The 17,548-nt window shown below is 39.3% G+C and overlaps 1 protein-coding gene across 1 annotated transcript in view; it reads right to left on the reverse strand.

The window, feature by feature from the left end:
• The window catches only part of LOC118424280 (SCO-spondin-like), a 33,990-nt gene that overhangs the window by 13,347 nt on the left and 3,095 nt on the right, over positions 1-17,548 (reverse strand). Inside the window, exons 6-26 of the mRNA XM_035832824.1 lie at positions 16,768-16,969; positions 15,522-15,655; positions 14,728-15,064; positions 13,993-14,118; positions 13,024-13,132; positions 12,155-12,415; positions 11,438-11,624; positions 10,491-10,626; positions 8,877-9,041; positions 7,948-8,049; positions 7,409-7,533; positions 6,684-6,799; positions 6,360-6,409; positions 6,002-6,123; positions 5,519-5,628; positions 4,967-5,013; positions 4,678-4,743; positions 3,753-4,016; positions 1,858-2,009; positions 1,239-1,391; positions 547-703 (exon numbers count right to left, since the gene is read on the reverse strand). Coding sequence (XP_035688717.1) covers positions 547-703; positions 1,239-1,391; positions 1,858-2,009; positions 3,753-4,016; positions 4,678-4,743; positions 4,967-5,013; positions 5,519-5,628; positions 6,002-6,123; positions 6,360-6,409; positions 6,684-6,799; positions 7,409-7,533; positions 7,948-8,049; positions 8,877-9,041; positions 10,491-10,626; positions 11,438-11,624; positions 12,155-12,415; positions 13,024-13,132; positions 13,993-14,118; positions 14,728-15,064; positions 15,522-15,655; positions 16,768-16,969 — 3,121 coding nt within the window. The remainder of the gene's footprint in view (positions 1-546; positions 704-1,238; positions 1,392-1,857; positions 2,010-3,752; positions 4,017-4,677; positions 4,744-4,966; positions 5,014-5,518; positions 5,629-6,001; positions 6,124-6,359; positions 6,410-6,683; positions 6,800-7,408; positions 7,534-7,947; positions 8,050-8,876; positions 9,042-10,490; positions 10,627-11,437; positions 11,625-12,154; positions 12,416-13,023; positions 13,133-13,992; positions 14,119-14,727; positions 15,065-15,521; positions 15,656-16,767; positions 16,970-17,548) is intronic.

Consider the following 17,548-nt stretch of genomic DNA (forward strand, 5'->3'; position numbering starts at 1 on the left):
TAACAAACTATGATAGAAAAAATAGTGAGAGCAATGCAAAGGTTGTCTTCGCAGCTATTTTCTTCTCTTAACAGTTTGTGACTTTGACAACTAACTTCTGTCATCATAGCAATTTCTAAGGCCATTGGAATTTGATTGGTTGGTGATTGGCTTGTAAAATTGACATAAAAACAGAGTATGATACAAATGTTTGCACATTGGTACAGGTAGAATTTTGTCAGATTCAATTTTTCGTCCCAGTTTAGTGTTATCATTTTGACCTCATTCTAAAATTTTACTTTGAAATGTCTATAGTAAGAATCTGAATCTGTATTTATATAGCCGGTAAAACAGCCTTCGGCGTAACACACCAGCTTCGCAGGCACGCGGTGCGACAGCAGCTGGTTATATTACGCTGAACGTCAAACTAACTTTTTGCACATCTAGCTGCAAGTGTTCTTTAAAACTATCCAGAGAAGATGCCCCTACTGTGCTTGCCGATAACAAGAAGATAAGGAGATAGTAGGTCTTGCGCAAAGTTCCTAATAAAATGTAAGGTATATTCACCACATCTGCCATTTTGTCTCCAGCGAATGGCGACCCCCTTCTCGTTACACTCCCGTGCGTACGCAGCGACCGCCGTACAGAAACACTCACAGTCACCTCCTCTGTCACAGCCACAGGCATCAAACACACACTTCTCAAAAAAAGGCTCAGGATCAGCCTGAAACAAAAAAAATAGGTAGATTAAAGAAAACCCTTTTCTTAGAATCATACTTTCGAGGAATTCTCCATTTTGCCTAGTAGACAGTTCCACTTTTCTATTCTGTGTCAAGCTTTTTCTTAATATAGTAAGGCACTTTGTAAAACTATTTTTACACGGAAGTATTGGATATTGTCAAAAAGTTCCATGTGTTATTGTCAATATTGCAAGCTGTAGAGTGGATATGCTTAATAACAGACTAAAAAAGATCAGATTTTCATGAAGAAGTACTTATTCATAGCACACTTTACTTATGATTATGATCGTTAATAACAAAACATTTTTCCACATTCAACAATCTGTCCTTTTTGGGGTCTTAAGCACTGTCTAACCATTAACCAATCAGATAATCCCCACCTGTTGTTGTAGGGAAAGCTACCAGCCAATGGCATTGCTTCTTGGCTGCAAGAGACGTGATTGGTTGGTAGCTTTCCCTCCAACAACAGAAGGGTGAAATTCTCTTTAGTAGTAATTGTCCATCATGACAAAAACTTACCACAGTGTGGCAGGGTTGGAACATGCTGCTCTTGACCACACTGCAGGCATGGTTTGCCCACTGCAGCCTCTCCGGCCGGTGGTCACACGGATGCTCCAGCTCGTCCACAGCTGCTGGACATGTCATGAACACACGCCAGCTGTCCGCAAAGTTCTGGGGAAGGTGACGTGTGAAATATTTTGTCATAAACCCTGATAGTTTGGTCAATAATAGAAAGATTGACATCCATGTTTTTTTTTAAATATTATTTCAAGGATTTAAACCTAAAAAAGGCATTTTCATAATTTTCACCATATTGAAAAGTGTACTTAAGTTGTGGATGTCTATGTCGAGTAACTTGAGTTTTATGTCCTTTTCATATGTAATACAGGGTAGCCCTATGCAATAAGGTTTAGATGCATGTAGATGTTTTTTTCATAAAAATTCTGACTGGAGAGCCAAAACAGCAGACTATAAAATTTTTTTAACATACCATTAGTAGATAACATTGGACATTTTTAATTGACAAAAATCTACAACATACTGCATTCTTGGGGGGGGGCTATCATTCATTAAATGTGCTCCATTTGTAATTATTCCCATCCTTTAGTTTGTATCAAATCAGAATCGTCATTATTACCTTTGCCCTTTGCTCCAGTTCCCCCTGACGTGTGAGGAAGTCGTTCATGGCGTTCCCGTCATAGTTCCCACACAGACCGCACACCTTCCCCATGTACTTAGGTTCCAGCTTGATGTAGACTCTAGTTCCCACATCCCACATCAGGCTCATCCCTACAAAATTATCAAAAGTAAATCCCTTTTGAAATATGCGAATCTTATTCAGATTTAGAACTGTTTCAGTGGATAAGAAGAGGAATGAAATATTTCTCATCACTGGTAAGAATCATTACACTTTCAGCACCAAGGACAGGACCCTTTGTCAGATTCCTAAAGAAAACCATAGCACACATAGAGAACTGTTATATTTACCTCCATGAAATGTCATGGAATGGAGGTTATATTTTCTGTTATGTGTCTCTGTCTGTGTAGATGATTACTCAAGAACGGCTGGATGGATTGGTTTCATACTTGTTGTGTTGGTGGGGTGTGATGAAGGCTTGAATCGATGAGATTTTGGGAGCCGTATCTGTCGTTATAATCGATGTAATAATATCACCCCTATATTTGAGATATATTGGAACAGGCATCGTGGTTTCCCTCTTTGTTAATCACCTTATCTCCAAGCAGGTGGTGACGTGATTTCTTTCGTCAGTGATAGCCATGAACATATGTTTTTTTTTTATCAGTTGACAACAACTGTTTGGGGGAAACGATAGCCTCGACTCAAGAACGGCTGGGTGGATTGGTTTCATACTTGATGTGTTGGTGGGGTGTGATGATAGCTGGAAGTGATTAGATTTTGGGCCTCGTATCTGTCGATATAATCGATGTAATAATATAAGAAATCACCCCTATATCTCCGATATATTGGAACAGTCATCGTAGTTTCCCTCTTTGTTAATCACCTTATCTCCAAGCAGATGGTGAAGTGATTTGTTTCGCCAGTGATAGCCATGAACATATGTTTTTTTTTTATCAGTTGACAACAACTGTTTGGGGGAAACGATAGCCTCGACTCAAGAACGGCTGGGTGGATTGGTTTCATACTCATATTTGAATATGATAATTAACTTTGTATTTATCCACTTGTGCCTTTGGGGACCTGGTGTGCTATACTTCGTTTGTGCTGATAGATGTTTCGTGCTCCACGTGGCGTTACGCTGATGTTGTGTTGGTATGTACTTGAATTATTATATATCTGGCATAAACTTGTCCCCGTAACCTATATGTGGGTATTGGTTGATGGACATTTTGTGTCTTATTGCTTGTGTTGAAGATGTGTTTGTATCCTGATGTGTCGCAGTTATTTGTTATGAATTCTGAAACATACTCTCTACCTTGCAAGTTGCCAGTACTATAATAACGTGATAATGTAAACATCATAAAGATTCCCCACACCTGTTGCATGTTACCATGGTGCCCATGTGATAACTGTCCACACAACTAGTAGAAATAACACGAATACCATTACATACAAGTCATCATCAACAAACATAAAATCGACAAAAACACTGAATATTTCATGGAGGTATGAGGTCGCCGAACTCTAGTTTGTTATACACATGTATGCATAGAATATAACCCGATGCATTTTGTATTACCCAAGGTACAAGCCCGATTGAGGTTTTGATCACCCGATGATCGAGAAAATACAGATTTCAATGCAAAATGCACCAAAATTGAGAAAATGTGAAACAAAAAATTGTTACAACTGTTATTCCAACATCTAAGTCTTGTATTCGAATTTTCAATTGGAGCCCACTTGGTGCATATGCATAGTGCATTTGAATGATTCTTACTACAATTGGGAAACCTGTGTGATAACTGAAAATATCACCCGGTCCGGAACACCTGTATTGCACGTTATCATGGCCCAGTTGTGACATAAAATATGATATTTCAACATTATCTTACCATATGGGGTCTTCACAATGAGGAACAGCCCAGCCTTTTGGATCCTGTACTTTGCTGGTGGGTCGTTGGGTTTAGCGTAGGGATTACGCGAGATGGCGGGATCGGAGCCCCGGATCAGGTGGATGACCGTGTCGTAAAGGGTGACCTTGACGGACTTGGTGCAGGTGACCCCACCCGTCCCGCAGGGGACGTTCTCTACGCTGACCTTGAATGTTCCAACCTGGTCGCTACAGAAGTCTTCGGTGAGGATGTAGCTACAAGATCCTGTGGTGAAGTAGAAGTAGAAAAAAATGAAGCTTCAAATACAGGGCTTTAGCCAGCTCGAAATTTTTTTCCGTCAGCCAATTACAATCGTCGCGAAAACCGCGAAAATTAATTAGAAGGACTGAACTGAGACCTTGAAAAACGGGTTTTAATGAGATTATCGTATGCGAAAGGGCGCCGACACACATTGTCAACAATCATAACAATAGCAAAACAAACAGTGTGTGGCTTTTACGGCCGTGGACGGCGTCCCCAAGCCGCCTGTAGCTTCCATCAAGGATTTTTGTCCGTCAAGGTTGACGGATTGGTTTTAAAATTTTTCCGTCAGACGCAGCAAATTTCCGTCAATTGACGGAAAAACGGACGCTGGCTAGACCCCTGTTCAAATACGATTGAGTATCTTTCATGTACGAAACTATGCACCTACTAGTACTACATGGTACAATCACTTTGCAGTGGTTGTCTCAGGGTCTAGAGGTTTTGTTTTCAAATCTCTTACAGGCCTTGACCTTAGGAAAGGCACATAACACAAAATCAAAGAACATTGAAAAATAAAACAGGACAAATCTACCTAGTGTTCAATTATATTTCGAGTTTCAAGTATATCTATATAATGCATGTAAAGATGCCTGTAGTCTAATAGGTTAAAATAGTAGTATACCATGGAACTCAAAGTGCCTCTTGTCAAATGTCTCATAGTGAGGGTCTCCATATGCTGAGCAGATGGCTGAAAAGAATATCAAAAATTATAATTATTCAGTGCACATTTTGAAGTACGGTTATAAGTTCAGTTGACTTCTGAAATAGATTACTTATAAAATGTAGTAGAGAAGATACTGTGACTTACATGTAAGTTATGACCTTGAATTTGAATGTGTATATAAAGTTAAATGAAAACACAATGTGTTATTTCTTGAAAGCAAATCAAACTACAAAATGTATCATAGTACCTGGGCACTTCTTGTTGGTACATTGCCAAGTGCTTCCAAGACAGCGGCTGGGATCGGAAGGAACAAAAGTTGCACATTAAATATATGTTGGTTTGATTATATTGATGACATCCCCAATTGTATCAGTTTTGGGCCGTTTCCACCAAAAAATTTTTTGACCATAATGTGATGATGGCTGTTTCTTCGTATCCGAAGATCAATGGTAGGCAGACAAGGTTGCTTAGACGACCAGTCTGCCTGGCCTGCACGTGATTTTTTTTTTTTTTTTTTTTAAGGTGGAGGAGGGCTGTGCACTCCCTTTAATGTAACCAGATTGAAAATGGCAATAAATCTTCAAAAATGTGTTAGGACAAATATTGCATAATGATACATTTAAAAGATTTTCATATGTCTCATTGTACTAAATTTATAATAAGCCTATGTATACCTTCAAAATTCACATTCATAGCCCTTCTAAAAGCAAAAGATATATTCTATAACACATGAAATCATATAAAGTTTTTATATAATGTAATATAATTATAATCATTAAGTTACAGAAATGACTAATACCATCTGTTGCAGTCCTTTTTGATGGTCTGTCCAGTCTTGTAGCTCCTCCCCTCATGGTAACATGGACACTGGTCCTCAGGTACACATTTCCCATCCTCTGTCACTGTTCCCTGCAATTGTGCATTTTGATTGGTTAACCGTTATATGTCACTCAAGACCAATGACCAATGAAATGCATTGCAAGTCGTCTATGTCCAAAAATAGATTCTTCTGTCAAATTTCATTGAAATGCAAAAATGATGCTCCTTTCTCCTGTATCAGAATCTTTAGAATGCGGCTTTTAAGATTGCTCAACTAAATTTACTACAAAGATCTTATTCCCCATCTTCTGTAACAGTGGCTATTTCAGTTGTACAGTGTAGTAGAAAGATAAATGGAAAGGTCTGCATGTCAAAATATTCAGAAAATCTAACTGACTATCAAACCTTAAACCTAAAAAGAACAGCACAGAAAAAGGAATATTGCAGCAGCTCAAATGCTTACATTTGGACAGGCACAGCCTTCCTTGCAACTGGACGGCTTGCATTCCACATGCATGTTCAGACAGGACCTCTCACATTCCACACAGGACGACCACACCTTGCCACCAGTACACAGGGACTTCTCTGCAAAAAATAGATACAAACCAAATGCAAAGAGATTCAGAGCTTTGCAGTATTCTGATTAGATATTTAAAGCCTTAAGTTACAGTTGTTTTCTGGTGTTGAAATTTCACTAACATCAAGGGAAATAGTCAAAGGATGGAAACACCAAATGTATGTACTACGATGACACATGTACATCACGTTGTGTGAAAAATTGTACATCCCCCAGTAACTATCTAAATACAATTGTCTCTTACCATCACACTGTTTGTCCTCTGCACAACTAAAGATACCATTCTTGCAGGTGCTGTAAAAGACAAGACATTTAATAAGTTAAACTCATATCATCACAGCAAGGACTGCAATCCTTTACAGTAGCATGCATGTCAAGTTTTTAGTGACACATCTGGAACCAAACTCACTGCTTCTAGTTACAGAGGCAGGATGGTTAACCACAAGATAGATTAAAAACTTTTTTTTAAATGTTGTACTTAGTTTGATTTGATCCAGATTATTGTAATTTGTAAGATGCTTTCAACTATTTTGAGGATGTACTGTGAAATGTTACGAGCTGAACTGACCATATTTCACACTTGTTCCTTCTGGTTTCCCCTGCCTTGTACACATTCCCTCTGTAGTAACATGGGCACTCCTCCACAGGCACACAGCGACCAGCCTCTTCATCCCACGACTCACCCTACAAATCAGGAAAAAAGTTTTTAAGAAACAAACAAAAGTACATTCTTCTCCCTTAAGTACTGTGAATCTTCACATGTATGCAGTCACCATGTTGTTTCTAATGGTTTTTAGGGACGTCACCAATGACAATTTATGACACATGTGCACATACATGATACTACAAAACTACAGTAGCAACCTCCTACCATTAAAGCAGATGAATTTCCTGGAATTTCCAGTACTGTTATAAGGATTGCCGATTGCAAACTCCATGTCAGCTAAAATGGATCACCAAATTCCAAGAATAAATTGGAAATACATTCAGATTGTTTTTAACATTGTGAGAAATTATTCTTTCAAGGTTTCTCAACTGCCACCCCTCTGGATATACTAAAAAGGAAAAGTCCTGCCATATCCGGACAAAATAGACCGATCCCAATGCCCCGCCTTTGTCAAGTTGTAAAAGTACAAAATAAAGACATAAAAATGCAAATATTTAAGGAAAATGCACTGTCATTTTCTCATTGGTCAAACCCCTAATGACCATGCCGTCATTGGTTGAACTGCTAATTGTGATTGACAGTGAGCATCAGTCTATCATACAAATGTACATGTACTTATCAATTACCTTGGGACAGTTGCATCCCTCAGCACATTCCTCAGTACACTGTTCCTGGTCACTAATCTGTCGACAGGTCTGGGAACATGTGGGGCCGCACTCCTGCCACACCTGGCCATTATCACACTCCATGGCTGTAAACAACAACAACAATAACAACAATCACACAGGTGGGTCCACACTCCTGCCACACCTGGCCGTTATCACACTCCATGGCTGTAAACAACAACAGTAACAACAATGACCATGACTGGGAACAACTGAACAACTTTTATTATAGATATCAGCTACTATGCGGGTTTCTGGGTTCTGTGGTTTGGACTTCCTATCGAGAAAAATTTACACCTTTTGACATAGGATCCGCAATATCTGAGCATGGTTACTATAAAAATATGGAACTTTATCTCCATCCCCTATGTAAAAATGCAATGATTGTAAATTTCACATAACTGTAAAAATACTCAACACAAACACAGACAGTCTCATTTCAGTTCTCTATACAACGTTATTAATAATGAAATCATAGTGAAGATATTACATGTACTTACGACAAGTGTTGTTGGCCCTCCATTCGATCACCCTTCCCTCCAGAGCACACTCTCGTGCATAGGCAGAGAAGATGGTACACTTACAACTGTCTGGGTCTGCATCTGGGGTTGGAGAGAGATAGACTCAGGTTCACAAAATCTTGTGCTTAATGACTAGTTGAATTTGTTCACCTACAAATTTAGAATTTCATGTAAAGGAAAGTTTGTGAGTAATGTTGTTTTTTTGTTCCATAGATGCAGGTGTGTCTCCAGAGCCCATCCTTCTGTCCCACGAAGTAAAATTGCTTGTTGGGACAAAAAAAATAATTTGCTCCATCCATCCAAAAATCAAAATTTCATGGCATGAAACTGATGTAAATGACAGATTTAGCAACACCAATCAATAACATGAGTGGGACATTTAAAAAGTGTTGAGCTACAACATTTGTGAAAGCTGCATAATACAGTAAAACTTGTCTATAGCAGCCACTCAAGGCACTGGACAAATGCGGCCACTTTAGACAGGTGGCCACTATATAGAGAAAATTCTCATCAATTGACTACAAGCAAGGTGGTTGCTATAGACTATTTGTTAATGCTTAGGTCAATACAAAAAATCCGACAAAAAGGGACAGACAAAAAGGGACCACAATGGCCAGGTGGCCACTATGCAGAGGTGGCAGCTAATACAAGTTTGACTGTTTACTAAAAGTGCACATACGTTTCACAAAAAATGTACTACTTTTCGAGACATGGATCGTGTACTAAAAATCAATTTTTAACAAATGTAAACAACTGTATGTTAAGTAACTTTTTGAGTTGTCAAATGACAATGGCAATCAAATGCATTTGGACTTTTATTGATATTTAAGATAATCTACAAAACATGAAGGATAAAGAAGTCCTCTTTGCTTTACCCGACAAAGTTTTGACCTTGAGAGAGACCTTACCTCTGGCCAGACACATGCAGAGGTCACTCTCGCACTGTGAGATGAAAGGTCGCGGGCTGACAAACTCACTACAGGTCAGGAAGGGGTCAGCCTTCAGCTGTTCACACACGGACTTGGCGTAGGACTTGTAGGTGGGGTGGATGGTGCAGGCATCCATGGTCACTCCTGGGGAGAGGTAGAGGAATTGATTTGATTTGATTTAGATGTTTGTATTATAAGAGATACAGCCAGGGCTACTGAACTACATGTAGCTGGATGCTAAATGCACAATATGCAATAGACAATTTTATAGTAATAGCAATTATCATCATCATCATCATCCAGGCGTGCTGGTTGCACGGATGGCCATGACTCTCTCCCTCCATCCTTCCCTATCCTCCATAGCCTTGGTCAGCTCTTCAGCCGAGCAGCCAGAATCATCACAAATTTGATGTAGATATGTTTTGCATGGTCTGCCTATGCTTGCATGACCATGGTTTGGAGTCCAAACAGAACGTAATAACTTTGATACAAGATCATACCCGAAGGCTTATTGCAGATTTAGACAGTTTGCATACATGTACTTTAACAAAGAATGAAAATAAAATGCATGGATAGGTTAAAAGTGAAAAGACATCTATTTCTACTTAAACTATCTGCAGGGTATGACTTCTTCTTTGTATGCAGTGTGAAATGAATTGTTCAACATTTTCATAGAAAAACGGGTTGGACAACTTAAGTGAGAAGATTGTTTTTGTTGGTCATTAAGGTGTAAAATGCTTGGACGAATTTTGTGGATATCTTATCCACCCCTACCCCAGCTTATAACGCTAGTTCACCTTTATCCGCGGGGTAACCTATATTCGTTGTATCTACAAACAGGGTATTTATGGATATTAAGTCGACGGATGATTGTTTCAAATTGCATTTGTTTCAAAATATTGCAGTTTGAAACCACCGTCCGTCAACTTGATATCCCTAAATACCCTGTTTTCAAATACAACAGATATAGGTTACCCCGCGGATACAGGTGAACTAGCGCTATAATAACATAACAATCTAGCTGAGACAATACTGTAAGTCGTGAAATATTTCCAGGGGTTTGTGGAGTCAGTGTAAACTCAGCATCACAGGAAGATGTGCTCTATTCTACTACAATGTACCAGTAACTGTATTGCCTCAACTACAAACTTAAAACAGTGTGAATGCCTCTTAAATTCCCTTGCCACTATGAAATCAAGCCGGCTTGATTGGTAAATTCACCAACAAAGACTTGCACTTTAATGCTCAAGGCATGCATACCTTCTGCTACCGCCAAAATGACCCTGTCATGAACTCCAAATCCTTGCAAACTACAATAATATTTCAAACTCGGAGCAGGGTGACATAAGGTTGCAGTATGGTTGCAATAGGCAGTGTTTCTGTATCAACGGGACCAGAAATTGTGTGGCCGTTGCCGCGTTGGACAGGTGGCCGCTAAGCCTATTTCTTAATCATTACGAATCCAAGGGACCGACAAAAAGTGGCCACTATGGCCAGGTAGCCGGTATGCAAAGGTGGCTGCTAATACAGGTTTGACTGTACTGTATGTATTTCTATGGAATAATGGGAAATTATGAAATCTTGAAAGCTGACCTGTTGGAACATCGGCACAGTCACTGTTGGTTTTCCAGGAGTTGACGAACGTGGCTGTGTTCACCACCGTGTCATCATTGGGCGTCTCAAAGTCATCTTGTTGGTTGTAGTTGTAGGTGCCACACAGACCGTACACCTGAAGTCAATGTGATGTTCAATCAGTTTCAAACAAAATACTAGGTATTTTGGTTCAAGATGTACATGTAGTAATTACAGACATTCAATTGTTTTGCAAATATCGCCTAAAGATTTCCTTGTGACATTACGTTTGTCCAGAACAGTCCCGGTTAGATGTTACATTTGATAAACATTTCATTCAAGACTGAATATTCAGGAAATTCTAATATATCCAAAAACAAATTGAACACATGGACCTAATGTATTTCCCCAGAAAAACATCCTATATTTGTTATTAGTTTGCATCATAAACAAACTATTACCAGGTCCCGTATACACAAAATTCAAATAGAACAAGTTCAGCATTTTCAGCACCAAGGACAGGGCTTGTAAGACTTTGTAAACTTTTTGCTTTCTCTATCTTTGCACAATGTACATGTTTAATGTTTGTGAAAATGTCTAGGAAAATATCAAGTAAATCAGCTAATTCCAGCTGCAAAGTCTCAGTGAGTAGATTAATGGCTTCAATCTCTGTCCGATTCATACCAAAAACTTTACATACGGCACAAACAGAACCGCCTCCTCTGCTTAGCATTCAGTACTTATGGAAAAAGTCAAACCTATGAAAGCCCCAAACAGTGCTACCAGTGGACTAGGCCTCTGCACAAGGGCTATGAAAACAGATGGAGGATGCCCTATACACCATATGGGGTGTAAAAGATTTCAACTGTAACTTTTCAAGTCAGATACACCATATGGGGTGTGAAAGATTTCAACTGTAAGTTTTTGATTCAATTACTGTGTTGTAGACAAAGTTAAAACCAGCTCACCTCCCCGGCATGTTGAGGCAAGAGTTTGACATAGATCCTGTAGCCTCCGTCCCAGACAATCTCCAGCCCGATGTTGGTCTCAAACTTGGACAGAATGGACGACAGACGGCGTACAGATACCCCATCGCCATGGTACGGAAGGCTGATGTCGGTGTCATTGTAGTTGATCCTGTCCAGGTTCTTCATCCTGTATTTGGATTGGAGATAAGAAAAATCATAAAATGAGGGTGGTAATAGAGAGAAAGTAAAGTGCTAAAAATTGCCAGCAAATGCAGAATATCTCCCCATTTTCATCACAAGCACTTTTAAAAATGCTGGCATCTGTGCTTTTAATGTATGTGGAATACCTGTAAAATGATAACTGTGTCAAAGCTATCCAAGATACATTTTTGTTTGTGTTGATAGCTAATAAGTCTGAATAGCTTTGTGAAGATAATTGCAGTTTTCTTATGGTAGGGTGTTTGGCCAGATTCTAGAGGTCCTGGGTTTGAATCCTATGTCTGTTGAAGCTGTGCCCTTGGAAAAGGCACTTAACACGGCTTTCCTCACTTTACTCATTGTGAAAATGAGTTTGTTTGTTTGTTTTTTGTTTGTACAATGTATTCTTTGTCACAAGCTTACACAAAAGCTGCAAAGACATTTTGGCAACATGGTATTAAATTTTCCCAGTACTCATTAAGAAGTCTTAAGACAGTATGATATCTTTATACACTGTACCTGTAGATGGCCCCGTCTCCAATCTGCACAGACAGACTGTGAGCGCACACACCCTCGTCTTCTAGTGCACAGTTGGAGTTCTCCACCCACACGATAAACGGCGTGGCCGTCCCGGGACGTTTCTGAGCCAGGACGTACTCGCAGTTTGCGGTGAACTGGAACTGGCGGCCGTCAAACGTCGTGTAGTGGGACTCACCAATGACGGAGCACGTGGATGGGCAGATGTTGGTGGTACAGGTCCATTTACCACGCTCACATTTGCTGTGATGTAGGGAAGATATTTGTGATGATGATTAGGCCTACGAAAAAAATGCTGTATTTCTGTTACGGTCCTCAAAAAATATGGTCGGTGATTAGGAATTCTCTATGACTTGTATCTTTATCATCATGATATCTCTCTTTATTACAGCCGAAGTGATTCAACAAACACAGTTAAGCAATGTAAAACTGAAATGCATCAGGCACTAATATATAGTGATTATACAGATAGGCATTGTACAAGTACAAGTACCAGAGGACTAGCCCCTTGCTGTACTGCTTTTATGGCTGCGTGGCCAAAGGGTTAGAAAAAGGAGATGTGTACTACATACTGCCCTTATACAGCAATTGGTGTTGAGTGGATGTTTCATAATGGTGGTCAGAAATGTTGATTTTAGACTTTTATCAAGTTTTAATTTTGGTTTCGTGAATGACAAATTCCAATAGGATAGCCAAACAAAACTACCTTGTTTTTGAATTGTCAAAATGTTTGCGGGATATTCAAAAGCAATGTTGTTTTAACAGCTTTACCGAGGGCTGTAGCAGCTTTTGGGCTCGTTGTTACAGTATTGCTTGTCTGTCAAAAGATGCAACATATTTTCATCTCTTACCAGTCATTGCAGCCATTCTGTGTGACGGCCCCCGGTGGGTACTGCTGTCCTCTCAGCATACAGGGGCACTGTTCACGGGGAACACAGCTATCACCGTCCCACAGGGTTCCTGATGGCGGAAAACAAAAATATCAGTGCAAAGAAAGAATAAGGAAAGTATCAGCGGTTCAAAATTGGCTGCTGTACTCAAATATTAGGAGGTAATTGACTCATTTGCATTAATTTTGTCTCGGGCCAATCAGAGCTTTCCATTGGTGTTTCTCCCATTAAACTCTGAGTCCGGCCAAAGCTTGGTGTTGTGTCTGATTGATGCTATCTTGACTCAATCTTACTTTTGTTTCCATTGGAATATCTAAAGTTTGTCTTTACCTCCCTCCAATATTGATTAATAGTTTGGATATAAAAACCAGCTGTTCAACAAGATCTCCTCAGTGTCAATGCAAAAGATAGTGGATGCTATTTGAAACGTCTGACAGCTTTTGAAATCATATCCAGTTGCTTCAGTAGCTGTTATTTGGCATATCTTATTACTTGGATGTCTAACATTCATCAATGTATAGTCAGGGCTCGAAATTCATTTTTGGGATTAGGTGCACTGGTGCACCCAACCTAGAAATTTGGGTGCACCAAATATTTTTTGGGTGCACCACATAAATTGAGTAGAATATCATAATAACCTAATTGCAAACCTACCTTGGAGCATTGAAAATATTGATGAACAAAAATTCCAACTTCAAATTCTTAAACAAGTACTACAAAAAATGTATGACAGACATTGTATTATCTTTATAACAGATGGATGTCAAGAGTATGGTGTTCATTACATGACATCTTTACATACATACATAAGCCTATGAAAATATCTGGATGCACCTGTGCACCCATGGAAAAGAATTAGGTGCACAGCTCCACTTTTGGGTGCACATGGGTGCACAAAACCCCATTATTTCGAGCCCTGATAGTACTCACCCTTAGGACAGTGGCATCCATCTACACAGGCCTCGGTACACTCAAGGTCAAAGTCAGCGTTCTCACATGTCTTTGGGCAGGATGTTCCACACTCTGTGTACACCTGGCCATTGCTGCAGGTCTTAGCTGTGGGATGGGACAATGAGGAGTTCAAAACATAATTCTAATTGTCCCTAATAGACACTGCCTTATACAGAAAATTGCTTTAAGAAGTAGCTCCAATCAGAATTTCCCTAATGAAGAAAGCTAGCAGGATGACTCCCAAACCATTGTCAGGTCAGAAAGAAAATAGGCTTGTTAATTCATCCATAAAGTTTGTGGTTACATGCCAAACTGTAGGAGTGGCTGTCCACCTGTGGTTTATACATTGTACATAATAGTGCTAGTTGAAAATAATTTAACATTTTTTAAATTTCATAATGTAATGCTAATATTTGAAGGGATGACAAGTTGAACAAACTTGTTTCAGAACCTCTTAATTAGTATCTTTCTTCAAAAAAAAAGGGAATAAAAAACTCTTAAACTTTCCCAACTTTACCTTAACTTCCAAGCAACTTAAGTCTGATATTTTGACAACTTTCCACCTTAAAATTCAACAACGTTACAAAATTTAAACTTTGGATAGTATCCACACAGACTGGCATTTCTGTCGAAAACCTTAATGCCAGCAAAAAAAATGTAGAAGATGTAGAAGTCAATAATTATAGTATTTATGAGAAAAATGCCAAGACTTACGACACAGATTTTCGTTCCTCCACTGTAGTTCCACCCCCTTCTGAGCACACATGCGGGAGTACTGAGTCAGGGCATCGCAGCTGCAGTCGTTAATACTCCCCAACCGACACTCGCACACGTCCACCACACAACTGTCATAAAACTCCTTCGGCCCCACGGTGCCGTGGCACGCGGAGAAGGCCTCGGAGTACAGGATCTTGCAGCGGTTTTCGATGGCGGTGATTTCGTCCGCCGCGAGGTGCGCGCAGGGGTGGGGAGGGTTGATCGGGGCGGGGGTGCACTTGCGGCCATCATTCACGTGCATGTTGTTCCCAAACTCTGTGGCACTGTCAAATGACTTTCAAAAGAGATAGTAATGAAAATCAATATTCAAATCAAAATAGTTTGTCATATTGTCGACTTAGTATGTCAAATTTGTACTGATGCAACCACTTATTCCTCAAATTTTTAGGCATTGAAATGTGATGACATGATACATTATATGAATCAAATTCCTACATATGATGTCAAGAAAATATCAAAACTCAATGTAACCTTCACAGTACAGGGCAATGTTTAAGCTTTCATAATAAAACACATTTTGAGTTGTCAATTTCATTGTCAAAATGATTCATGTGGTTAAACTTTGTGTCAATCACTTTAAGTTTGAAGTTTGTTTTCAAATCTTATGTTACTGTTATTGTTCCTTCAACAACAATTACTGCATAATTTATGACATCGAAGTGATGGCCAGAAATATGAGAAATATAATTCTCCAGCAAAAGACCACTGGAGGCAGTGTCAGAACTGCATACCTTTCCTGAGATGCTGTGGAAGTCGTTGCTGTGATCCCCATCGAAGTTCCCGCACAGACCGCACATGCTGCCCCGCTGACTGCTGGGTATTACCACGGTAATGGACTCATCTCCGTCATACAGCACCTTCACTCCTATAGAAAACAAACAAACAAACATATCAAACAATGCTTACAACAAAGAAACAAAAATTAGCCACCACATGGTACTATCATAGCAATGTTGCAAACAAACAAACAAAAAGTACACGGTTACTGTACAAGCCAGTCGTGGAACAAACTTGGATCCGGGCCAGCAGGAACAAACTTCCACACACACCAAGACAAACAAACAAACCAAGAACAATGCCTAACCTTTCACAGATTATAACAAGCATATCATGTATTAAAGTCATTACATGATTGTATTATAGTAAGCTATAATTTCACAAAGTACTGTAATTCACTTTGTCTTCACGGTACCAAATTTTCACGGTCTGAGAAAATTTAACTTGTTCTCGGAACTTAATGTTCACTGTCGTGACAAGTGCGCATTAATTTGATTAAAAAAGGCTGTGATTTATTTGTTATCAGTAATGATAAGTTCACGTTATAGTCTTCACAGTGAAAACCGTGAACATAACAGTACATTGAAAAAATCAGGAATTACAGTAACAATGACGATGATCCCTTCTTGAGTCATTCTTTGTCTTAAAAAGACCTCTAAAACAAAATTGGCCCCTGTAATACCCCCCAAAAAATGCTAGGGGGCCAGAACCTACAAATCTAACCCTCCTGTCCAAGAGGAATGTCTAGAACTTGGGATATCAATACCGTAAGTTCTGCTGCAATGCCATAACATGCCGCTAGGGGGCCTATTATCCAAGCATCTGCGCCTGTCTTATAATGACATATGATAGCAAAACAATCCATCTAATGCATTCTCACAGTTATTTTATGGACACACATCTCTGTTTCTTTTAAACAGCAGTCATTAATACAATGTAACGCTGGTTCACCTTTATCCGTGGGGTAACCTATATTCGTTGTTTTTAAAAACAAGATGTATTTAGGGATGTCAAGTCAACAGTGGTTTCAAACTGCAATGTTTTGAAAATATCACAATTTTAATGCAACTGTCCTTCGACATAATATCCCTGAATACCCTGTTTTAAAAAACAACGGATATAGGTTGACCACCGAATAAAGGTGAACAGTAACTGTAAAACAATACCCCCATTTTGCAGATGCAATAAAACAAAACTTACCATCCAGGAAGTTGAGGATGGTGTAAGCTCCGATCCTCTCGGCAGTGATGGCGGCGTTGATGATGGCGGGTAGCGCCTGTTCCTGGTCCTGGTAGTACGTGTGGTGTCCGGGGGTGATCGTGATCTCCGCTGGACCCGAGATGATCCGCACGGCGATGTCACAGTCAGATTCATCCGCATTGCACTCAAACTTGTTCAGGATCTGGGGTTAAAGGTCATGATGCAAGAAATGTGAGCTCGATGGAATTAGTGAGTACTGTAAATGCAGAAATGTTCGCGGTGGATTAATGTTCGCGGTTTTCGCAGTGACCACTTTACCGCGAAATTAAAACCACCGCGAACATTTTTCTATTATGGTATTAGACTGCAGTCTATGGTGTTACCGCGAACTTAAATCCACCGCAAAAAGTCCCTTTTCCCGCTAACGCGAAATTAAATCCCCGCGAACTTGAATGCATTTACAGTATGCAACAAATAACTGTTACAGTAAAGTCAAATATAAAGGCAATGTAACAGAATCTGATACAAAATTTATGATGATGTATGGTAATACACAAAAACTCAACTTTGAACTCTTTATCTTCAGTGAATGTTGAATATTACATTTCATTTATATAAAATTAATTACCCGGATTATTTAAAAATCTTAATTTATCCATGACTAAATATTCAACTTGAATTATGTCATCTTAGTTTGTCAAGTTTGTCAATATATAACATCTATAATACTTTAAATGGTATTAGACAATTTTTATAAAAATACAGACATGTGAAGGACAGA

This window comes from Branchiostoma floridae, chromosome 10 (genome assembly GCF_000003815.2).
Source record: "Branchiostoma floridae strain S238N-H82 chromosome 10, Bfl_VNyyK, whole genome shotgun sequence".
NCBI classification, from domain to species: domain Eukaryota; kingdom Metazoa; phylum Chordata; class Leptocardii; order Amphioxiformes; family Branchiostomatidae; genus Branchiostoma; species Branchiostoma floridae.